The sequence below is a fragment of the Mandrillus leucophaeus genome, unplaced genomic scaffold, assembly GCF_000951045.1.
Source record: "Mandrillus leucophaeus isolate KB7577 unplaced genomic scaffold, Mleu.le_1.0 Scaffold759, whole genome shotgun sequence".
Taxonomy (NCBI): Eukaryota; Metazoa; Chordata; class Mammalia; order Primates; family Cercopithecidae; genus Mandrillus; species Mandrillus leucophaeus.
The window spans coordinates 283,585-310,285 of record NW_012108241.1 but is presented as its reverse complement, the minus strand read 5'-3'; the positions used below and the strand labels follow the sequence as shown (position 1 = coordinate 310,285).

At 35.5% G+C, this 26,701-nt stretch overlaps 1 protein-coding gene across 1 annotated transcript in view; it reads left to right on the top strand.

Moving 5' to 3' along the window:
- Positions 1 to 26,701, top strand: part of THSD7B (thrombospondin, type I, domain containing 7B) — a 649,627-nt gene that overhangs the window by 492,956 nt on the left and 129,970 nt on the right. Inside the window, exon 15 of the mRNA XM_011966357.1 lies at positions 14,256 to 14,261. Within this exon, the coding sequence (XP_011821747.1) occupies positions 14,256 to 14,261 (6 nt within the window). The remainder of the gene's footprint in view (positions 1 to 14,255; positions 14,262 to 26,701) is intronic.

The following is a 26,701-nucleotide window of genomic DNA, read 5'->3' as shown; positions in this document are numbered from 1 at the left end:
CTCAAGTTTGCTTGGGGAGGTTTTGCCGTTAGCCTCCCCAAGCAAAGAGCTATTTCCCAACTTATGAAGAAATTCCTCATGTAGAATTGCCTCCTCACCTTCTCTGCCATGGGCCACTGGAAATCACTGCTTGGCTGGCAGAGCACAGGGCGCTCTGCAGGTTAGAGCTTACTGTTCATTTTTCTTCCTTTCCTGTTCAACATTATTTTTGAGTCTAAGCTATTTTGGAGTACAAGGTGCTTCTTTCCCTCTTGACATAGTCTGGGACAGAAATGTCTGCATTTTTTTTATAGGTGATGGCTGCATCCTTGTTTATGTTTGCCAAACTAATGTTATAGAGTCAACTGCCATGAATAAATGTTGGAGAAGAAAGAGTCCCAACTCTGAAGGAGCTTAGGTTTTGCTTTGTTTTGTAAATATCAATTATGCAGAAAAAAGATGTGTGTTCATAAGGTCAGGAAATTGATGTGCACTGGTCTGAGTCTTCTAAACTGCGGTTATTCTTACATGGAACAGCCTTAAGACTGTTCTTAGGATGAACATTCCTTGGATGTGTACCTTTCTGGCTCACCAGCTGTTCTCCCTGTGATTGTAAGTGACTTTTGTCAGTGGTGGATATCAGTCATTTAGGTGGCTGAATATTTTGAATGTCATCACTGCTGTAGAATTTGTATCTACTTGCATTGTGGCTAGCATTGCTTGGCATTTTGCTATTCATTCTTTTTTTTTTTTTTTCATGTATGTGGGCAGCTAGATGGGAGATGATAAGGAGAGGCTGTGCTTCGTGTTTTATGGGGTCGTTGTTGGTGTGCTTTTTTTGTTGGTTTGTTGGTGTTTGATTTACTTTTCTCACAATTGTGGCACCATCTTTGGCATTTAGTTCAAAATAAATATTTGCTGTTTGGCTAAGAGGTTCAAAGCACCAAGGGTAGTGGAACCACACATGAATATTGTGTTCACACAAACAGAATGTTCAAAACAGATGGAGTCTGAACATGGACTGCTGCAGAAAAAATAGAAACCAAACACAATGCACAGTTTCTAGCTGTCTCTTTCTGACCCCAGAGATCACAGTTTATTCTAACTCTTAGAATGCTAAGGGAGAATCACTGCCCCAGATCATAACTGAGGTCGGAGCTGCTAGCTCCTATGTAGCTGCAAACCTCTCTTTATTTTAACAGGCAGTTTATGAGCATCTCTTCAGCATACATTTGATGAGGCAAACCCTTTTCCAAAACTAGTTACTTATACTTATTTATCCATTTCCCAGCCACTATAATTCTCTCTTCTCTTGAAATTCCTAACTGCTACTCCGGGAGACATTTTAAAATATGCTGTCATTATGGAGCTTAAGTAGTGTTTTGCATCTGTAATTTGTTGTTTTGATAGATGTGAGCCACATTTTGAACATAATAGTGCAATTTCATTTGTTTAAATATCATTAATAACAGTATTTCACAATGTACCATGCTTACAAATGGAAATATTATAGTCAGAAAGTGTAGCAATGAATGAGAAGAAAGCTGGAAATCAAAGAGCTGCTGGTGAGTTCACACATTTATAAGTGCTTAACGAGTCAGAGGGGGCTGAATAAGTAAGTGGCTGTGTAACCAAATTACTCCCTCTGTTCCTAGCTCTTAATGTAGTCATACATCCCCATTTAGGAGTCAGATAAAAGCTAGCTTCACCCAGCCCTTGTCACAGGTATGCCAGCCTCCTTAGCCTGTAAGTGTCTCTTCTCTTGTCCCTGGGTCTTTGTTTCATTGCCATGACCCTTCAGCTGCAGATATCTCACCTAGCCAGCCCCTCCCAGGCTAGCAGCCACTTGGCTCGTTATCTCTGCTGCTCTTCTCCCTCCTTCCCCTGGTTTCACTACTCTTACTGCTAGGAGAGAGGCAGAGAGAGAGCCATGTCCCCTACCACTTCACCACTTCTGCCTGGTAGATTTCAATAGGATACCGGGCTACTGGGTACATTCCCTTCCTTTTCATCTAAAAGGATTGAGCAAAATCAATTTTTGAAAATAAAATATTAACCTACCACATGACTTATTATATTAAGTCCATTTATTGGTATTTGTAAGATGTGGTGCTAGGGGCTGAGAATGCAGAGCTGTGCCCTCAGTAAGTTTTCAGTTTATGGAGAATTAAACTAAATTTCCTTTAAGTTTAAAGTTTTGTTGTTGTTGTTGTTTGTTTTTGAGAGATAGTCTCACTCTGTCACCCAGACTGGAGTGCAGTGGTGCAATCACAGCTCACTGCAACCTCTGCCTCCTGGGTTCAAGCGATTCTCCTGTCTCAGCCTCCTGAGTAGCTGGGGCCACAGGCGCATACCACCGCACCCCAGTAACTTTTTTGTATTTTTAGTAGAGATGGAGTTTTGCCATGTTGGCCAGGCTCATCTCAAAATCCTGACCTCAGGTGATCCGTCCGCCTCAGCCTCCCAAAGTGCTAGGATTACAGGCACGAGCCACCACACCCAGCCAGTTTAATTAGTTTTTGTGTAATTAATGTTATTATTATGGTATTAATAATAAATGTGCACAGTGATAAATGTTTAGAATAAGGGGGTATTGGCACATAGAGGAGAGGTGTCTTGGAGGTTTGAACTGTGCCTTGAAGAATGAGCAGGTTGAAAATTAACACATGTACTCAAGAGAACATAAAATATCACCAAAGAGGAAAATCCTCAAAAATTTTGTACTGCTTATCCAATCCATAACAAACCACTGAGGAGGTAAGTCAGCAAAACTTTCTGCCTTCCTTAGAGAAATGAATAATTTTGGAAAGGGAATGGAAAGATATGAATTGCTGGAAGGAAGCATTGATTAAAGGATTAAAAGAACCAATGTACTTTAGTTGAAGAAGGATTGTGGCTATATGTGCATACAAATTAAAGTTTAAAAAAAGTGTTTTAATTTGAACAGTGGATTATTTTGAAAAGAAAATAAAAGAATTCAGTTAGTTGCTTACAGAATACTCTTATTTGAATAGATTTAATCCATATCAAGAAAACTGCCTTGTAGAAATTGGGGGGGGGGGTGTGTGTACATATGTATGTGTGCATGTGTATAAAAACCATCTAAAAACAGATTTCCTGCTAGAGTAAATTTTCATTTGTCCAGAGATGTGCCCTTAAGGAAATACAGAAATCTGGAAAGGTATCACCTAATTCATCAGTGAGCGTAATTGATTCTGTCATAATAATAAAAAGCCAAGGTCAGTTACCTTACTCCATTTTTTAGCTGAACATTGTGGTTATGGTTATTTGCTAGCATTGCTCCCTCCAGTTTGAAACTTCTTTTTTTGTACCATTAATTAAATTTTATTTTGAAGAATCATGTTCAACCCTCATTTGAAATCTGTGACATTTGGGTCGTGTTGACTTGGTGCTTGATCAAGAGGTAAACATTAGGCTCCCACATAGACAATCAGAGCATTGAGTTGCCCTGGCTACAAGGTGAACTTAGGGATAGATCTGTGACCCAATAAGGACTGCAATGGGTCATTGAAAGAGATTAGGAAAAAGAAAAATGCTGTCTTCCATTGAACTTGAATTTTGGAGGATATGAGGACATCACTCTGGAGTGAGTCATTTTGTCAGGACCAGTGAAACTGAACATGGAGATGACAAAGAGAAAGCAACCAAGAGATAAGGAAGGAAAAACTGTATTCTAGAGTCATTTTTTTTTCCCTGAATCAATTAATTCTTGGAGCCTACTATGGACTTTTCAGCCATAAGAATCAATAAATTTCCCCTTTGTTTCAATCAGCTGGGCTTGAGTTTTTATCATTGACAATAGAAATAATGTTGATACACACTTGATTGGATTCCTGTATTTCTTAACTTCAGTTGCATCAAATTCATGTTGAACTTTGCTGAACCTAAAATTGTGCCCAATCTTGTTGGCCCAAAATTGATTGTTGTATTTCGTTGTGCCCAAAATTGGGGTTTGCTGTATTTCATTGGATAGTTTGGAAATTACATCGCAGATATTTGGAAAGGAAGCATGATGAAGGAGGAGGAGTCAGACAGCCGTAGACTTTAATTCCTACTCCTATTATGCATGCATTGGGTAACACCTGGCATGTCATTTCAACTATCTGAGCCCTTGTTTCCTCATCTGTTAAGTAGAGATAGTAATGACTACCTCACTGAATTTTTTTGTGAGGCGTATGGGGGACAATTTGTTTAGCAACAGAAGAATAATAGCTGCTGGAATATTGTAAATCAAACACATGATATTTCAGTGCCTTTACTTATAGATCACTCAGGTACAATCTTGATTTATGCAAGCATAGTAGCAACTAACTAAATTAATCTGTTTGTGATCATTATCATTAAAACTGATATTCCTTGCCTGATCTAGTGCCAAAACCTCCGAGAAGTGGGCTAGCCATCCCCCATACTGCCTTTTCAGTAACTCCCTTAGATTTCCTGTTTGCATACAGATGGCATTTCTCACAGTTTCACCTGAGGACAACTTGTATCAGAATCACTAGAGATGTTGAAAATACAAATTCCCAGACTCCACTGTATTTCAACTGCATTAGCCTCCATAGGAGCTTCTGACCTGCCAGAATCCTTGACCTGCTTTTACGTAGGATAGAGAACACACTGATTGGCATGGTATGCAAAGCTCTTCTCAGTCTGGTACTTTGCAGACTCATCTTTCTATCAACTGCATTCCAGCCACACCAAAAATTCTTGGCATTCCTTGAGCATACAATCCTCTTTAATCATTAAATTTTCTTACATGTGATTATTTTTACTAGAAAAATCTTTCTCTTTACCTTTCGGCAAACTCCTACTTATGGCCAGTGATAGATATTAAATCTTCCAGGATCTCCCACTTCCATGGAGACAGTTCTTTCCCTTTCTAAGGCACATTTCATTTTATGAATTATTTGCTTTACATGACTGTTAACTGCCTCTCCTCTCCCACTTTTTCCTCTGGACTATGGGCAATCTAGATATGATCATTATTATTTAATGAGGTACTCTGTAGATATTTGCAGATACTCTGTAGATAAATGAATGAAAGAATGAATGATTCATTATGACAAGCATTGGGAATACAAGGATAAAAAGGCAAGGTAGAGATTTTCAAGACAGTCGGGGGACTATCTCTTTCACCTAAAATTTATTTTAAGTGAAATATAGAAGGCCTATATGTGCTAAGGGACTGATGACTGTCCCAAAGATACAGGCTTTAGTGCACAGGGAGGCCTCATAAAGAAGGTAAGGGAAGAGTTGAACCTTGAAAGAGAAGAATAAGCAAACATTAGAGTTAGGCAAATATCATGTAGAAAGTTCATGGAATCTGGATAGTTTAAGGGATTTAGAATCCTCCTAAGAATCTTTTCTTTTTTTTTTTTTTTAAAGGATATCCAGAGTGTACCTGTGTTCAGAGAGACCACAGAAAACTTCAGAAAAAGGAAATTCAAATGGAAAGTTTAAGCTTTTTGATAAGATTATGGTTTAAAAAAATCATCAGAAGAATTAAACTGTCCTTTAGATATTATACCTATTTTCCCTGCCGTGGTTGAGATGAGTAACGAGAGTAGAGACATCTGGGTTTGTAGTGTGACCTCTAACTACATGTCAGCACTTAGAGAAGTGTCCTCCCATGCATTTGAAATTTAAGTGGCAAGCGGATAATGATTCAATTAACATTAAAAGGGAAAGAAAATGCCTTTTAAGTAGTATGTGGGAAAAATTAAGTGCAAAGGAGTCTTTTAATTTTTTTTTTCCTCCACATATTGACTGTTAATTGAAAAACATTTATTGTTAGTACCACAACATGGTCTTGAGTACATTTGGGAGAATTAGAACTTGAAAGCTGTGCAGGCCTAATGAAAAAAAATCAGCATTCTACTATTGCTCTAGCAATCAGCTATTGAGATGTGTGTGCCTCATTAAGGCTTTGCAATAGTTAATTGTTGACTAAGCAATAGGTAGAGAAGCTCTAGGAATCCGACATGAGTGAATTATGTTTACAACTGGAAAATTGAAAGTTTCATGGATTTACATGAAACATATGTTTCTTTTACCATGAGGATGCCTCATGCCTCTATTAAATCATTCATGAGATTTTCATGGGGTATTGCATGACATGGCTAAATAGCCTGCCAGGCCCACCATGTTTCTCAATGACAAGGTACATAGTCTATACTGTACCCCTGCAAATGGTGTCACTGGAAAATAACTGAAATGGGACTAAACCACAATATAAATGATACTTCCTGGATTTGTAAAATGACCCTTGAAATGACAACAAAATAGAGCTTCAAGTCAGCTTGGCCATCGGCCTTACTTGGGTAATTGTGCTGTTTAAGCACAGGCTGTCTCATTTACAGAGACAGGAAGTTGAACTGTGAAGGGCAGGCAAAATTGAAAGCGCCAAAGGGGCAGCATTATGGGGTGTTCTGGGGATAGCTGTCACAGACTTGGTCTCAGGGGCTTGAACACAGAAGCAGAAGTCTAGGAGACCTAGAAAGAGCAAACAGGGTTCTGTGAATCACAAAGTGGACTAAAGCATATGCAAACAAGTGTAGTACCTACTACTAGAATTGTGATAAGCGACATGGCTTGATTTCACAACGATTATAGCATAAGCTGAGTTGCTGGAATTAGGATACAGAGGCGTGTAGGCATCATTGATCCTTGAATTCCAATATATAATCATCTGGATTAAAGAGAACTTAACATTGATCATTTCTTGACTAACTAAACACACAGTCTTTGGGATGCATTTTCTGTCACTACAAAGCATTTTTCTAGCCTACATCTTTCTGTTGTTAAATGGTGTGTTTAAAAATTACAAACCCATTGTTATGTGGACAGAAAATAAAATAAAATAAAATGATAGTAAACAGACTCTCTAGATAATATCCCTATTATCTAGTGGGGATAATATAAGCATTGTATCCCAAAGCAGTAAAAGTTGGCCTTATAAGGCACACACTCTGCTTCCTCTGAAACATAGCACGCAATTAGTAATAGTTGCATTGCTTGGTCTTCAAGATCAGTAAAACAGTCTTATCAGAGTGTGATGTTTTCTACAATTAATCATGGCAATTAGGCTTAATAGTGAATTCAAGAAAATATTCTGACACTGATGCCCTTGACACATTGCTTTGTTGAACAAAGTAAAGATATGATTCAAGTCCACAATGATTAAGTATAGAGGTAGCACTCAGGGTAAAAACTGTTAGTTTGAAATTCAATTCTCAAGCACCTGAAACCCAGCAGCACTCTCAATGAAATTTTTGTGAAAGCTTACTTTCATATCTTATTTTCTGCACTAGAGTTTTTTAAGCAGTAAAGTTGCATGGAAATTTATATAATTATACCTTTAATTACCTAATAATTGGGATAATTAACCAAGGGCTCCCTTAGTAGGATGCAACTGACCAGTTACACCTTCAGTTAGCTAATTTCAGGTGCAATGATTTCTGCATACGAATTTTTACATCTGCAGATAATTGCAAGGGCTAAACGTAAACTTAGGACAAAGGCATCCGTGTGACCCTTTCCCCTTAATGCTCATGTGCTTTGTACCACTACCTAGTATCTAATGCTTAATTCAGCAGTGTTTTAAGGTCTTAGTACGTAAAATGTCTTCTTGGAGTGACATGGAAAATTTGGGTGAGTTGTGGTATTTTGCTCACAGAATATCAAGTAGTATTCCTCAGAGGAGGAATAAGCACAAATCTGGGGCTTATAGCCAAATAGAGATAATTAGCCTTCTACAAAATAAACAAAGAGAGTGTATTTGACCGAGTAAGGTGTATTTGGAAGGCAGACTTACACATTGTAACTGTGTTTTTGGAGTTGAATGTTAAAGAAGTGAATTCTGATTTGACAAGTTAATTGCTTAACATAATAATATTGAGAACACAGTAGGAGTTCAATAAATGTTTGGGGAATGAAAGAACATGACTTGCAATTACTTTAGGACCATTCTGAATCTGAATCTTGGGAATTCAATAGAGCCATCTTGATCAAATGTATTATGGTAGTTCTTCTGTATATCAAATGCCAATAAAGGATGTTTTTCTAAATACATAAAGCTATTACTGATTTGATTCCTAAAACAGAAATTCTTTGATCTTTGGTATTACTAATCATTGAGGAAACTGGAAAAAATCCAATTATGGAAAAGGCAAAACTTTTAGATTGAGAAAAAAAAGTATTATTCTAGATTATTCTGTTTCTCTGTGTTTTGTAACTCATTAAATTCCTACAAAGCACATTTAATTTAGATTTAATTTGATGGGATCATAGCCCTTAGGGAAAAATTAACATCTTTGAGATAAGATTTCCTTATTAGAGAGTGCAAGAAATTAAATGATTTGCTATAAACGATTAAACTACTTGGTTATGGAATAGAGATAAAACATGTTATTCAAGTCCCTCGGAGTTTGTTTCAAGATACAGAGTATTGTTGGCTGTCTCATTGCATCTTTGTTTCTCTTTCTAATTCTTTCTCTGTTATAATCTGCAGGGTTTTATGATTCCACTTTTAAGATTTTAATAATGAATAATTTAGAAATTCTGTAATAATGTAAAACAAACCTGTAAACTAGCCAGTGAGTGACCATATAGGTAAACATCACAATTCTTAGGACAAATATATATATTTTATATGAGCAAATAATGTGTGGATATATGCATATATATGGATAGATATATGCATATATATGGATACATATATGCATAGATATGCACATACCATATATTTATGTATCTATATATACATTCTATCTATATCTATGTATCTATGTAATATACCTTATATGATATATAATAGGTAATATTTATATATAAATGAATAATGGTATACATATGCATAATGAAATAATATATTTTCTTAACAATGTAGCTTAGAAATATTAGAGAAGCCAAAATATATTTATTTTAATTTAAATCACAAAACTGCATTTGAGTATAAATAATTCCCTATTGCTAAATTAATTTTTTCAGATTAAATCATTTCTGACTCATTCCTCTCGTATCAGAAATGTTCCAGTTCTCTATAATGTGCCTCTCCAGGATTGTTTCCCATAGGAAATAAGTCAAATACAGAGTAAATCCTGTTATTTCCACTCTGGTTAAATCTCTCCTCTCTATAATTACATGAGAGACAACTTCTTTATCATATTATTTTATTAGGTTTCAAGCTCATCTAAACTAATAACTCCATTATTCCTCCTTCAACTCAATACCCTACTTATTTAAAAAAAAAAATTCAACTATTCTGACATTTACCAAGAAGGTAGCAAAATAGTTGGAGCATTTGTTGTTGTTATTATTGTTTTGTTGTTTTGCCTTGTTTGTTTTAGATCTTCCATTCTTACACAGGCTTTGTTTAGTGACCTAGTCCAATGATATGCAAAGCATTGCATTGCAAATGTTTTGTAAATAGCTCTTCAAAAGAAGAAAATGATTATTCCCTAAATAGATTATTATATTTGTTTTAATGTAGTCATAGCATGTGAGCCCTTAGCCTGGGCTGCCACTGACTGGGCTTTCTGGGTTATTGAGATTTCAGCAAGTTGCATATGATTAAAAGGACTCTCAGATCCAGCAATTTGTCTCTGAAAATGTTTGCTTGGTTGCTTGATTGATACCCTCTCTTATTACATGATAAGCACAATAAAAACTTTGACTAAACACTTACTTTGGCAACTACAATCTTAGGGGCTTCCTCTCTGTAATACTGGTTGTTTATTCCAATATCCTTTTAAAAAGTATATATTAAATAACTGCCCCCTCTCACACACACACACACAGACTTCATTTAACTGATGGGAAAAGAGCTTGTTTTCTTCCAACTTTGATCTTCTGTAGTGTTTGAAACACTGTTTTGTCCCTAATCTTTACATTTCCCCTTTTGCCTTTGATCTAGGTTTATTCTTTTAGTTTTAGCACCATAAAATAGAAATAGTCATCCCTTTTATTTTGCCTTCTTTCCTATTTATGAAGGGGTAAAGAGGATTAATGAGAATAAGGGTTCTAACAGTAGTACATCTATTTTTCAGATTGTTGTTGGCTATTTAATAGTGGATAGCAGTCCCTTTTATGTCATTATGAATATACAGGATAGTATTCTATGACCAAGTGTAAGTTGCACTCAGAAAAGGATCATTGATAAAGCTCCAGGGCAGTGAATATGTGTGAGTGTGTGTGTGTATGTGTGTGTGTGTGTGTGTGTGTGTATATATTTTTTCCATTTGTTCTCGAGGAGACAGCAAAATACAGGTTCTATGAGGAAAGAGGAAGTGCACTTAAGTTTTTCTTTGTATCATTCAACTTTTCTATATGTTTTTAATTATAAAATGTATATAATATTCAATTCATTTTTACTTCCATGAACTAAACACAAAATAATGCTTAACTTACAGGAAAGTTTTATGTACCTGATACTAAAATATATACTATCAATATACGTTTTTTTACCCCAAATTCTAAGATATGTCAAAACAGACATATAAATCTATGAGTAATAAATGTATCTTAACATCTCTGAGTTTCTCAAACAAAGAAGCTGAAAAGCATATTTCTTATGATCACATTAGATATCTCTCATATAAAAGCCATATAATAACATATTCTTTCAAGTGATTCCATATTAAACTAGTTAGAATGTCTATACACATCATGCTCTTGTTTAATTATGAAATTTCACAAGAAAAATATAGACATATTCAATTCATATATCCTCTTACAATTGAAGCTTGATTTCATCTGTTGGCATCTACCTTAATTATGCATAAGAATCCCTATTTTTTATTTTTCTCTAAGATAAATTTCAAGTATTCTTTAGCATTTTATTTAACTTGATGGTTGTATGGTGCTACAAAAAGTTGTGAATACAGATAATACTGTGGAAATGTTTTAATATGTAAAACTTGATGACCTGTTCATTTTTACTCCTGGTTAGTGTTTTGGATTCACATTTCCCTAGATGAGCATTCATTATTTGTGTAAGTCTATACCATTTCTATCCATTCACATTGACACACTTGGCTGAAAATTCATTATTTGTGGAAGTGTAGAGGAGGTATATGCTGGAACACATACGAAAAAAAAAGCAAAGGTATTCATACCTCCTAGTGACTTGCCTTAATTACCATTTATATTAACTGTCAGTGATATTTAATTTCAGGTAATGAATAAATTGGATTATGTGGAAATGGAATTCAAACACCTATACCTATTTATTTAAGTGCAATGACCACATAGGCTCCATATAATATAATATGGCTTCAGAGTATCTTTTTACCACATTTTCTTATTCTGTAGTTATCAATCATCACAGTCTTTGCTTAAGACTTTATACCAGGTGCCTAACTTACTAAGAGGTAATTATTCATGGAACAAACATTTATTTAATATATCCTGTGTGCTCCTTGCTAGGATACAGCTAGGAATGTGACAGTCAAAAACTCTGCTTTAATGAAGTATATATTCAAGTGAAGGAAATAGATTGCAAAGAAGTAAAAATACAAAGAAACAGTTGCAGATAATGATAGGTTATGATGGTTTGGAGGACAGAATGATCAGAGAAGACTTCTCTGAGATGATAATGTCAGACATAGCCAAGAATGATGTGAGGGGGATGCTGGGGAGGCCTGAAGAAAGAATATTATCAATGAGGGGAACAGACTTGGAAACAGACATTCACTTGTCATGGAGGAACAGTAAGAAGGGTGGTGTGGCTGGAGTGGATAAGGTACAGGGAGAGTATTGAAAACAATTTCAGATAAATAGGCAAGGTTTGGGTTATTTAGGGACCTAACCGGCCATGAGTATGGAAACCACGGGTATGTGAATCACTCTCCTACACAAAACACGGCAGGGCCCTCTAACAGGCTATGAGTACAGAAACCACTCATGATACCAGTGGTTTCCATACTCATGGCCTGTTAGGGGACCCTGCTGTGTTTTGAGTAGGAGACTGAATTGGTCTGAGCTTGTCTGAAGTGTGTGCTACAGATCCCGGTCTCAAAACAGACTTAGACTCCATTTGGAAAATAGGACATATATATAAAAAGTCAAATCTATGGTACTGTCTGCTGAGTCTCAAAAATTCATGGGACTGTGGAAACACAGATTTGGGGAAGTTTAGGGTTAAAGAGAGTGAGATCTGAACTGAACTCTAAAGAAAGAATAGTACTTAGATATGTGAAAATGGTGTTGGCCCAGGGTGAAAATTAAGCAGTTTCTGTTTAGGCCATTAAAGTTGACATAATAGCAGTATTTTAATATACAAATAGCCAGAAGCAGTTTTACTAAAGCCAAGAAGAAAGATTAAGATTGCATACAGAAGTAAAAGTGGTTGAAATATTTGAAAATATTTTAAGCAAGAACAGTAAAGGACTAATCTTACCCAGAAATTATATATTTATCTAACAAGAGACTAAGTAATTATAATAACAAGATTTAAAAAAAAAAGAAAAATGATATATGTAATTACAGGAAAACAACTTAGTACATCATAATACATTCAAATTTCCATATCTAATGTGATTGATGCTTCTTCAGTATGTACCCTGAGGAATGACAAAGTGGTGCTTTTGATTGCTTTTATTTATTGCCGCATAGAAATTTAACCATCCATATCCAAGAAATTACCCATTATAATTCAGTGAGAGAATTTTGGTCTTTAATATTAATAATGCATTTGTTATTTACCCAGCACATATTTTCTGTAGCAATGCAATAAATTAAAATGAAATAATTCTAGCAACTCTTCAGCTATACCGCTGCATTCCTAGAACCCTACTAAATCTCTGTTCCGGACAAACCAAAATGCAAGCGTTGTCTATACACCAAAAAAGAGCGAAGCAAGTGATACACCCAAGTTTTGATGATCTTTGATCTAAATTCCAATGCATGGGCAGTCATCATCAAGTTTTGGTAGTAATACTAAGATAGCACAGAAATAATTCTATAGATATAATACTAATGTGAAATAAAATTATCATGTGAACATTGTTCATTAATCACTGAATTCTGATTTAATTATGTCTACTACACATGAAGCCGACTTCTCCCTGATGTCAGGAATTTTGTTGGGTTTCTTATGACTAAGGATTTTTAATGTTTTTATACTTCTATCTAAAGTCAAAGGTATTCTTCTTTTGATTAGGCTATATAATAATATATAAATGTCAATTTACTCATTTTGGTAATATTTTTGAAATAGTTAATCTGGCTTTCTGCTAAGTTTGAGAATGCCTGTAGGCTCAATGACTTCTGGTTGCAAACAACCATCATTTATAGATTGAGACAATTATGGGCTGTATAACTCTAATGTGCTTAGAGTTTACAAGATGCCAGGTATATGGATATTTAATTGACCTTCTCAACTTAGTTTCTTTGGAACTATTATTCTGTTCATTAAGATTTGCGGTCTATTACATAAAAGAGTAAAACTTGATTTCAAATTGCAAATGGATTTTGGATTTGGGTTACAATTTTTCAGATATATATACATATTTATAATTTACATTGCCTTTAGACTACATTCATTTATTTATCTCTCTAAAAATATTTTGGAAATATCTATTTTATACCAGGCACTGGGTTTAGTATTGAGACTACAATATTTTTTTTAAAAAATGATCCTAGCCCTGCTCTCAGGGAGCACACAGTCTAGTTTTAAAGATGGCAGTAATTAAACCGTCACTCACATAAGTTCAAAATTGAAGTTGTGGTAAAGTTAAGGAGGAAAGAAAGATACATGGTTGAGGAAGAGGGGACCAGTAGGGACAAGTGTCATGGAATCCACGTTCCAGGAGTTAGTCTGGTCTATACGTCCTGTGTACTTGAAAAATAGCAATTCTCATGTCTTTTCCTGTGATAAACTGTGATTAAGATACGTCTTAGGGAATTTGAGTTAAGCTTCAGAGATTTATTTCGTTTCGTTAAGCCCTTGATCTTAGGAATCCGTTCTCATAGCCAGAGGACAGCTAGGACAACATCTGCTTAACCTTCTCAGATCCATGTGTTCTCTATTTCCACACAATCATGTGTTTAATATCAATCAGGGGGAAGTATTTTGCTCAAGAACTGGGAGGGTAACATTCAAATTCTAGCTGAAAAATAGCCATTAATTTTGAGTGATCAGGGAAAAGGATTTCTACTTTTTTCAATTTTGCATTATAATAGCAGTTCAACTAATGCATATATAATTTTCTTTCCCTTTTGCTTATCATGTACTGCTAACATGGACTTCTGCAAAGGCTCAGGTTGGTGTTGCAATCTGTTTTGATCTTTGTTGTTTTTATTTAGTGAAAAGAAGCTTTGATGTTTTCCTTCACAAATCAGCTTTTTTTCTCTTGTAAATTCTGATCAAAACATTGTTCACATATGACAGAAAAAAATTCCTCCCATAGAGAGTCACTTTCTCATACATTGCTGTTGAATGAATTCCTTTACTTCAGTAAATGGACTATTTCAGACACCTAGGAAATTGATTTATATCTGCTTAAATTTGCCATGCCTGGCTTATTTTATGATAGGAAGAAAACAATGCTCTGAGATTTCAGAATCAACATAATATAATAGGCTCTGAAAAGATTTCTGATACGGAATCTGCCCTGTACTTTCAGAATGTATTAAATGTCATTGCCATGGTTAATATAGCTCCAAACAGCTGAGAATTTTATACATAGCTTCCTAGCCAGATCTGATTCTAGGATCACCAGATTCTTAGTAAATAGCTTTCAGAAAATTAATGGTGTTTCTCTTTTTCTCTCTCTGTTTCTTAAAGGCATTAGTCTACTTTCTAGATTACATCAATATCTCATATAAATCACAAGTTCTTTACTTTTATAGTTTTAATAAATCCACATGCTATTTCTGTCCACCCCAATTCTTACTTGAAATATTGTTGGTCATATAATAAATAAAAACGTCCGTAATGTTTGCAGAGACTACATGTGTAGTAGATTGGAGTGATGTTTATAATGCCTCAGGGGCCAAGTGCTAAGTGTAGCTAAAGTGAGTTTGTCACTCACGGGATAATTCAATTTTTTTTTTCACGTGCAGGGTTTTGCAAGGACTAAGAAAGGAAAATCAAATGGCTAGGTGGTTTGGATCTCATACAGTGGGAAGGGGGTAAGATGTACAATTCCAGACCTCTTCTGCCTTATGCTGTTTGGCTGTTAGGAGGCAGACTTTAATATCCAGGAATGTTATAATGTCATACCTTCTGTTATGTCTAAGCTTCATCAAATTGTTCAAGTTGACTTTTTCTAGTCATATGGTGTATAAGTAAAATCATGGCATGACATTCTTGGGGTTGGCTCCCATTTCACATTCTGGTCATGTGCAAACAGCTTGTGTAGAGGATGAATTTGCTAAAATTAAGTATTCACATCATAATCTCATATTTAACTTCCAAGATTGTTATAATGATTTGTCAAGATGAATACTTAGAGTCCTATAGAAACTTTTTTTCTCTGAGTAAAAATAATGACTTATTGCTAGTAAGACTGTATACCATGCTGCATGACACATGCAATTTGGTGGACTGTTTTAGCTTACTGACCCAAAATGTTACATTGTGTTGACTTAAAGTCATTTTCTTTTTTTCAGTTGAAGATAGTGAATGCTGTCTTCCCAATTCATGATGTGTTTCTTGCTGAATAATCAATACTTCATCTTATTGATTAGTATATATTATTTTAATTTAAATTAACCCTAAAAAGGATCACATTTAAATTTTTCTTCCAAAACTTGGTCACACAATATAAAAACTAAAAAACTAAAAGTCTGATATACATATAATGTCTTATCTAAAATGAACTGTGAGTTGTAGAAAAAGGGTCAGCAAATATGACTTTGCAGATAATAAGATCTTGTTGCCACTACTCAACTCTGCTAGAGTAGCACAAAAGCAGCTATAGACAATAAATACATGAATGAGCATGGCTGTGACTCAGTAAAACTTGATTTAGAGAAGTAGGCAATGTCAGCAAAAATAGTGGAGAAAAGATCTCCCCAAACCTCTTCCTGCATAAAAGCAGCAGGAACCACTTGGTAAAACTTGTCAAAATGAAGTTTCTTAGAATTCTGGAAATAAATCAAGGGTTTGCAGCAATCTGGAGAGCATTTACTCAGAAAAATGACTGATTCTTGGTGAGAACTGAGAGACTGAGAGATTTCTTGCATTTTAACTTGCCCTGTTTCCAACCCCAGCTGCAGGGTAGCCTTGAAAGAAGCTGCCCACAATTGTGGTAAAACAACCAACTCCAACACCTAGCATTTTGGAAACCAGTGGAGAGGGCTGAACAGGATTGGAACTCCTTCAAAGCCCTATTTTTGAAGAATTGTTATTGTTTGAACGGTCCAGTGTTTCCCTGGAAGACCCCACTCACATGGCTATCTTTGTTTGACCTAATTCAAAGCTGGTCTGGTACAAACAGCTTTTTCTCTGATACGCTTTTTCTCTAGAGAAAAAAACTGTTTAGTCTAAAACACTTAGAGGCAATTGTTTAACTTGTAGCTACCTGAGATAGTATATAATAGTTAGGGTAAACAATAAGGTAACAAAAAGCTTTAAAGGAAAAGCTAGAGAATGAGATGTTCATAGGGGTTCTGACAAACTGTAAGATATTCCTAGGTATTAAAAGAGCATGCAAGTATATAGGGCTGTGCACATACTTAGGAAAGCACTGACAAGACCCTAAGATCTCACCTCAGGCTAACTATGAGACTTGTTGGAAGCAAAAAAAAAAAAAGATGAAAACAAAGGCAGTTTTAAATTGCCTAGCTAAATGTTGAACGTGTGCCCCAACACATACGTACAGCCACTCAGCAAAGACTGGTAAACTTACTAATTCCAGATATCGAAAGGAATCCTTGTCAGATCATAACACAGAGACATTATTATACATGACAAACAGTATACACATCATAGAGTTATTTCAGAAAAGTAACTAAACAACAACAATAACAAATAGCAACAACAACAAACATTGGGGAGAGTGAAGAATCTGGTTTCCTGGGTTGCCATATTATATTATTTTAAATGTCTCCTCTTTAACAAAAAACTGTGATACACGCGAGAAACAAAATATGGTCCCAAAACACGAAGCAGTCGCTAGAAGCTGTCTCTGAGGAAGCTGGAATGTTGGACTTAAGGAGACAATCTTCTTCAAATATTTTATTTAATTTTATTTTTTAATTGACAAATAATAATGGTAAATATTCATGGGGTACATAGCGATGTTTTCATACATATAATGTATGGTGATCAAATCAGGTTAATTCACATATCCATTATCTCACACACTTATTTCTTTGTGTTGGAAACACTCAATATCTTCCCTCTAGCTATTTGAAACTATATATTATTGTTAACTATAGTCATACTACAGTATAGAACACTGCATGTCCAGCTGTAATATTAGACAAGGGTTTTGAACCTATTTTAAATATGTTCAAAGCACTAAAGAAAACCATATCTAAAGAACTAAAGTATGAGAATAATGTGAAACAAAATAAAGAATATCAATTAGCCAGATAGAAATTGTAAGAATCACATAGATATTCTGGAGGTAAAAAGTTGAAACGAAAAATTTGCTGGAGGGCTTAACCAACAGTTTTGGGCAGACAAAAAAAAATTCAATGAATTGAAATATATGCCAATTGAGATGATCTAGTCTGAGGAACAAGAAAGAATAAAAAGTGAAGAACAATGAGAGCCTCAGAAATCTATGGGACGTTATCAAGTATGTAAACATTCACGTAACGGTAGTCCCAGAAAAAAGAGGAGAGATGGAAAGGGGCAAAAAAGATTATTTGAAGAAATAAAACCTAAAATCTTCCTGAGTTTGTTGGAAAAGTATAAATTCAAAAGCTCAACAAACTTTGTGAAACATAAAATCAGAGCTATTTTCACCTAGGTACATCGTAATAAAAACTCTCAAAGCCAAACATAAAGAATCTTGACAGCAGCAAAACAGAAGTGACTCATTATAAACAAATGAATGTCAATATAGGATTAACAGCTGAGTTCTCATCAGAAATCATGGAGACAAGAAGGCACGAGGAAGACAAATTAAATATGCTGAAAAACAGTCAATCAATAATTCTATATCCAGCAAAGTATTCTTTGAAAATTAAGGAGAAATTAAGAAATTCTTAAATAAACTAAAACTGAGTACATTAATTACTAGCTGACCAGACCTACATTAGATACTAAAGGAAGTCTTTCAGGCTGAAATGAAAGGACACTGGAAAGTACTTCAAATCTGCATAGAGAAAACAAAGAATACCAGTAAAGGTAAAGCTAAAAGTAATAACTACCTAAGTGTTGAACACTCTGCCTAGCAATAACACAATATACATTATTCTTCACTGCACATGGAGCATTCTCCAGGGTTTGCCATATGTTCAGATTCATAACAGTCTTAATAAACTTAGAAGTCTTGATATCACACAAAGTATTCAAGGGAAACAGAATAGCTAAAACAACCTTGAAAGACAACAGATTTGGAGAACTTACACTTTTTTGTTTCAAAGCTTACTGCATAGCTCAATAGTCACAACCGTGTTGTACCAACATAAGGATAATCCTGTAACTCAATGGAATAGAAGTGAGAGTCTGAAAATACACCCAAACATTTATGACAATTTTGGCAATGGTGCCGTATTCGTTTTCCATTGCCGCTATAGCAAATTATCACAACCTTAGTGGCTTAAAACAACACAACTTTATTATCTTATAGTTCTAGAGGTGAAAAGATCAAAACAGATCTCACAGAGCTAAGGTCAAGGTGTTGGCAGGACTATTTCCTTTCAGAGGCTCCAGGGGACAATCTATTTCTTGCCTTTTCTAACTTAGAGGCTGCCAGAGTCTGTGGCCAGATTACTCTAATCTCTGCATCATTTTCACACCCGCTTCTCCTGTATCTGACCTTTCTATGATCCTCTTATAAAGACTTTTCATTATTACTGTCGGACTAAAATAATATAGGACAATCTCTCTAACACAAGCTCCTTAACCATATATGCAAAATCTTTTTTCTTTGCTACACAGCAAACATGTAGATCATTCAGATTCTAAGGACAGGGTGGGAATATCTCTGCAGTTCTGTTGTTCAGCGTAACACAGGTGCCAAGGCAATGCAATGAAGAAAAACTGTCTTTTCAACAAACAGGGCTTGGACAACTGGATATCCACATGTAAAGAATGAATTTAGATCACTCCCTCATATCATATGAAGATAGTAATTTAGGTGCATTAAATACCAAGATATAAGCACCAAAGCTATAAAGCTGTTAGAAGAAAACATTGATATACATCTTTATGATCATGGATTAAGCAATTGACAATGAAAGCTCATGTAACCAAAGAGAAAAGAGATAAATTGGACCTTATCAGAATGAAAACATTTTCAATTTAAAGACACTATCAAGAAAGTGTGAAGGCAGTCCACAGAATGGGATAAAATATTTGCAAATTATACATTTGATAAGGGTGTAGTGTTGAGGATAAGTAAAGAACTCTTACAACTCAACAACAGGAAGACAAATAACCTGATTAATAAATGGGTTCAGGACTTAGACATTTCTCCAAAATATGTCTTGAAGAAGATAATCAAGCAGCCAGAAGGACCTGAAAAAATGCTCAGATGCTAAAGATTAGTCATTAGGGAAATATAAATGAAAATAAAAATGATATGTCACTTCACACCCACAAAGATGCCTACAGCACAGTTAAGTGTTGGTAAAGATGTAGAGTAATTGTAATCATCATGTATTGTTGGTGAGAACCTAAAATGTTGCAGCCACTTTGGAACACTGTGTGGCAGTTTCTCAAAAAGGTAAACATAGCATTTCCACATGACCCAGCAATTCTACTCCTAGGTATATAACCAAGAAAATTGATAACATAGGTTCATGCAAAAAGTTGCCTAGAAATGTTTATAGCAGCATTAGTCATAGGTGAATAACCAAAAGATGTAAACAGCCAAAATGTCCATCAAATAAAGAATGCAAAAGCAAAATGTAGTACATTCATACAAATGAGTACTATTCAGCTCCAAAAAATAATGAAATACATGTTCATGGATGAACTTCGACAATATTATGCTAAATGAAAGTAGCCAAAAACAGAAAGTCACAGATTATATGATTCTATTTATATGAAATTTCCAGAATAGGCAAATTCATAGAAGTGGAAAGTAGACTAGTGGTTGGGTTGACCGAGAAGGGGGAAGAACATAATGGGCAGTGACTGCTAATGGGTATGGTTTTACTTCTAGTGATGAGGAAATATTCTGGAATTACAGATAGTGGTTGTGGTTGGACAACTTTGTGAATATTTATGTAAGTAAAAGTAAGTACAAGAGATCTAGTTCCCATTGTTGAAGATGTATATAATCCATGACTATTATAATCAGATGACATTTATTTTTAATGAAGAGTGATTTTTATAATATTCATATTCCCTTTTATTTTTATTCTTCATCAATACCTTATAATCTACCTTGTATATAGTGATTTATAAATAGTTAATGGCTTGATTTTAATTCTTTCAATGTAGGGCACTTTATATGTCTCAATTATAAAATTAAAGACTTCTTTTTTTTGGAGGAATCACTTCATACTCAAGAGAAATTTCAAACACTGACATTACTGTAGAATTGTACATGCCTCCTCATACTATCATGAGAAATGGCAGTGATATTTTTTGAATGACTGAGGTTGTTTTGCTGGCTTAGCTGTTAGTGATTGGGCATCTCTTGTTCTCAATAATGTATCAGGGCTATGGAGGATGAGAAAGCATACAATTTCAAGGCTTGTGTCTGTCTCAGTCACTTCTTTGGAGGGTGCAATGTTAGTAAGTATTCAAAGATTAATTTATGTGGGAGTGCAGGTGTATTTTTGTTGGAGAAAATGAGACAGTTGGAATTGATGATCAGTTTACTCTGAGCTCCAAAATTTCATCAACTTCGCGTTTTAATCCTAATCTTACTAAAAAAAAGTTACTTATTACAGCAAATTCACTTAAAGTTTCTAAAGCTCATATACCATTGCTGTACATCTCTTGAAAATGGTAAGTATTAATATCAGGTTATGAAGAGAAAAACTAGACCCCAAGAGTCCCGTAAGTGAACTGCCAGAAAATCAATGGCGGAACCTGAAATAAAACCTCTTTCTCACAGCTTCCTTAATACTGCCTTGCTCACCAGACCACAGATAATCTTTCACACAGTATCAAGGATCACTTCACCCATCACTGAAATGAAGCCACCCCCGAAGAGGACCACATTATCAATTTAATAGAACCCAACCAAGGAATCCAATAATGAAGGACAGGTATCCAAGACAAGTAAAGTACTTGATGCTGCCCATCTCCTAAATTGCTCTACGGATGCCATTTCATTAAACAGAAGCAGTGTGTTTCCTGCTAAGGAGTCAGGTTTTAACAAACCCCTCCAACAAGTGAGAAACTGGCTGAGATCTAGAACCCTAAGCTCTATACTTTAAAGTTCAGTCAACATGCATTTATTATGAGCCCATCATGAGTCCAGCACAAAAGAGATGCTATGTGGAACATAAAAGGTGTGCACAACATGGTCCCCACTTTCTGGGAGATCAAGCTGTCTCTGTGATCCTCGCTCCCTCATGCCGTCAGGGTCTGCCTGTAGTTATACATGGTGAGGGCTGACTACCTTGAATATTACCTGCCTTTAAGGGGAAAAAAGTCAATTCTTTCAGAAGTTTATTTTTTAAATTAATTCAAGACATCTTTAATTGGGACAGGAAAGTGAGGTGATATTGTCTTATTACTGTCATCTCTACTGAGAAAAACACAGATGGATTCAGAAATGAGAAGATTTTGAATTCATATCAATCTAAGAAATATAAGACTCTAAATTCATTTATATTTTTACTCTCTAGAACCATTCAAATCTAAACACTATAGATTATAGTTATAAGCAGTTAGAACTGATATTAGTGCATAATGCTGATCTTGTAAAAATAATAACAATGGGCAAAAGTTTTAGCTTCAGGTGATATTAGCATCATGGTTTGGTATAGGCATGCTTTTCAGAAAGCATATTCATATTCATTTCTGTGTTCATGCATTCAGTATTGAAGTCAATATACATACCTATTGAGCACAGAACACAAACCAGGGACAATGGTTTACAAATATTTTTCTTTCTCTCTTTCTTTCTCTTTCTCTCTCTCTCTCTCTTTCTTTATTTCCTTCTTTCTTTTTCTTTTGTGGAGACTGTGTTTTGTGTTTTTTTGGGGTTTTCTTGCTTTTTTGTTACAGAAAATATGATTTTCTGGAATTCTTAGTTCTCAATAAATATCAGAGGAAGGCTGTTGTTGTTTGTACATATATGTATATTTATGTTTTAACCCATTATCAAGGCCAAGTTTGTGGAAATATGCCCACCTTATATAAATGGGTTAGTTGACCATTCAGTAACAACATTTTGTGGTCTTAATTATTTATTGCATGTAGGAATATCTCCTCTTGTTAAAAGTGGCTTCTACCTTACCAACAGCAGCCTTTCCTTTGGCCAAACAGATGAAGTTTAATCAAATGGAGGCCAGATACAGGTTAGCCTTAAATGAACACTTTTCTTCAGTAATCATTTGTTTTTATTTTGTGAAGAGCCAGAAAGGTCTGTATCAGTCTTTGTCTGTTCCTCACTGTCTGCCTCAGAAGAAAAATGTTTGCAACAAAATACCCCTTATTCCATACAGCAACAGCTTTCAATTAGTCCATAATAAAAGTCTCCAGCTGTTGAAATTAGTGTGGAACTCAGAGCCAAGATCCCAATTTATCACCATGTAAGTGAATGGCAGGAATTCCATTATCCAATCAATTTTGCTTCTCACTTTTGCAAAGGTCAGACTGTGCCATCCTTGGTTATAAAACACCACTTCTGGCTCTATGTTCCACTTTAGCTTTCTCCCGGACGTATCAGGTCTGTTATAGAAGGACTCCCATTAAGTGTTCATACCTTCAAAAGCCATTTTGTACTGGGCCTAGCCTTATATTTTGACTCATAATAGCACAAGGCTGCCTCAGAACTGCTTCTTTATACATTTATACTTTTCTACAGAAGAAAAAATTCACTCTGTGTGTGTGTGTATGTGTATATGTTTGTAATACTTCTGTGCAAAAGTCTCTTTAGGACTATATTATAATCATTATTTTCATTTTTGTCTTTTCCCTAAACGACGATGAAGTAATAATCTATTTTATCTCTTGGATAAAAAGATGCAGCAATTTCCTCCTTTCTCCTATTGTAACAAACTCATTTAGAAATTAGCCACATCAGGAATGGAGTTTGCAGACTGCAATTCGTATGTTTTTCCTTTTTTAAAAAATCAGACTTTCTAGACAGAATAAAGGCCATTTTTGATAGTTACCCTTTTGTTCTGTCCTCTTTCACTTCCTGATAAACTGTGGCATAAGTGATATGTAAGAACTCTGATGCGTTTCAGAGTAGGGAAGGTTTGTTTGCAGTGCTGATTAAGAGACTATAGCATCGTGGGCCTGTAGCTCTCACTGCATGATAAGAAAGTCTTAAAAAGGCATTTCTTACCAGTTATGGGCTTTCCTTTTGGATGTGATCCTAGAATTCAGGCCAGATCCAGTTTTGTGCTCGCCTACTGTGAATATTGGTAAGTTCTGAGCAAAACTTCCAAAGACCAGATTGCTTTTAAGGTCACGCATGACATCAGATTTATCCCAAGGAAGCCAACATAAGATGAAATAAGATGGCAAATGTATTATGAAGAAATTTTCTTTGCAAGTACCCAAGAGTTTCTGCTGCTCTTCTCATTAGCAATACTCCCTGGAATCCAGGGCACTTGGGAGGCTGCTGCCTTGTCTTTTTCCTCACAATGCTGTTGGTGAAAAACAGGAAACTTCAATGCGTTCCTAAGCATTAGAATATACTAATTTTAAATGATCCCAAAAAGTAGCAGTGATGTTTCAACTGTCTCTTTCATTTTCACTCCTAAATCTTGGTGTTTCTTTTTCCTTGTTATATACTGGAAGCTTTGTGAAAATAGTAATAGTGATGATCATTATTCCATAGCTATCACCTCATACTGAGACCATAGCAATTTCCTCCTTTCTTAGCTCTTTCACACACTCTCATCTCCCTCACATTCAAAATGACTTATTCTTTCCCAAACTTTATTTGGAATATCTCACAATATAAATCTCAGAAGTATTGGTAACTCTCATTGTCCACAAATACAATTTTACATCATTACATTTTCCCGTTTACATACCCCAGCTAGCTGCAGTCTCCAGATTTTATTCTGTACACGTCATGGCCCTGTGTACATTTTATGAGAATTAAATTTTGGTTAGTTTGCTTGATTGATTAACAAATCTCCCTTTCAACGTATAGTAGTTCATATTAGGTTAATCCTAACTAGGGCTACTCATCCTTGTCCATTTGTACTTAATAGTCTAGCCACACAAATGTAGGATTTCTCTGCCTAAGGAGTGTGTGCCTTAAATTATATTGCTTCTTTATACAAACACCTTTTTGTAATCCAAATTATATTGATTTCCTGGGCATACTCTATAAGCTTCTTGCCTTCTTACATATATTGAGTAAGTTGCATGCAGCCTAGAGAAAAGGAATAGCATGAAGTTCTTAACCACTGAGAATAACAGGGAGTTGTATCAAGCCTTCTTCCAACAAAAGTCCATAAGGAAAGTAAAGGTTTTCCCCAAGCCTTTATTTCTAGGTAACAAAAACTTGCAAGCCTGGGGCTTAAACTCATTCTCCTCTTTTTCTCGGTAAATCCTAAACAGCACCACATACCTTTCTCATTCACTTCATCTTAGGACATATATTTCTAAGGACTGAGATCTGTTAATTGATCTCTGCTTTTAACCCCACCTTATGCCTGTAACTTGTAGAACCCTAGCTGCCTTCCAGAAGGCAGACATGTCTTTTTTTCAGATGCTCTTTTTTTCTTTTTTTTTGCAACAGAGATAGAAAGTTTTCCGTTTTCAGCTGATTTCTGGTCGTCATATTCTGTGGCCCAGACTCACTCACTCAATTTATCTATCTACCCATTCTTGCACTAGACTCTAAACAGTATCTCCTAGATGGTAAAAGCATTGCATGGTGCAATCCAACCCTTTCTGAGACACATAACTTAAAAAAAAAATTATTCTGATAAGAACACTTAGCATGAAACCCTCTTAACAGATTATCAAGTGTACAATATGCATTGTTATCTACAGGCATGGCTTCATACACTAGGCCTCTAGAACTTATTAATCTTGCATAACTGAAGTTTTATACCCACTGATTAGGAACTCCCTATTTCCCTGACCCACCAACCCCTGGCAACCACCATTCTATTCTTTGTATCTATGAGTTTGACTATTTTAGATACCTCACCTAAGTCTATCATGCAATGTGTGTCCTTTTGTGATTGGCATATTTCACCTAGCATAGTGTCCTCAAAGTTCATCCATAACCTCTTTTCTGAAGACCTGTAAATTCAACTCTTCCAATATTTTCTGAGAGTATCAATCATAGCTAGCATTGTATTGCTTTTTTCACTTGAACTTGACTGATGACTACAATCTGTTCTACGAAAATTGGAAGGACCACCATGGCTGGAGTCCCTGGCATGCTGTGAACAATCTCCAAAATCCTATCTGATTTCTTGCCATAATACAGCATGGCAGTGGGAAGCATCTCCCAGGGTACTGGAGAAGGCATTTTAGACTCTGGAATGAGCTTCCCTCTCTCATTCTATTTGCTGTGACTGTTTGCATAGTGCTGTGGAACAGAATGTGGGCTTTACAGTTCAACTTGCCCCAAGTGCCTATGTCAATATGCTCCCTCAGTTCTGTTAAAAAAAAAAAAAATACAGCGGGAGTCTGATCAACGCTCAAATGTGTGTCTGTATATGTGTGTTAGTGCTTACCTTGTAGGATATCGTGCACTTTATAGGATCTATACAACAATAATATATGTTGCTGATTGAGTGCCTGTTACTGTGTGTTCACTTAAAAATCGTAGTTTATTTTCATTGTCACTTAAACCACGCACAATCAGAAATATAAATCTGCCATAGGGGGAAATATAATATTCTGCATTTAAAAACTAAGGAATTTCTACTTATCTGCTATTACAAATAATCTAAACTACACCAGCGCAGATAGCTTAGCTTTAACTATGGTCTTTGAGATGAGTAGTCAGCCAGAGGGTGCCCTCTGTTAAATATGTTGTCTAGTGGGAAGCAGCACTGTGTGCAACATCCTTGAAGGGAGTCAGGAAGCACAGGAGCGGGGATGAAGTACATGCATGGCTTAAGACTGCATTTATTAAGTCTCAGTGCTTCCACCATGGCAAGGAAAATAAGACTATGTGGATGACATGGATGGTTTAGCTGGGCGTAGGTGTTGGCTTGATTTTGAGGATCTCATGTTTATAAGATCATCCGTGATACTCAGGCCAGAGGGAAAGGGTTAAGTGCTTTAGATCATTAGAAAATGAAAGGTAAAGAGTCCAGAGCTCAGTTCTATGCTTAGTACCTGGGTAACAAAATCGTCTATACACCAAACCCCCGAGTTATGAGTTTACCTACATAACAAACCTTCACATATACCCCTGAACCTAAAATGAAAGTTGAAGTAATTAAAAAAGTATGTAAAGATATA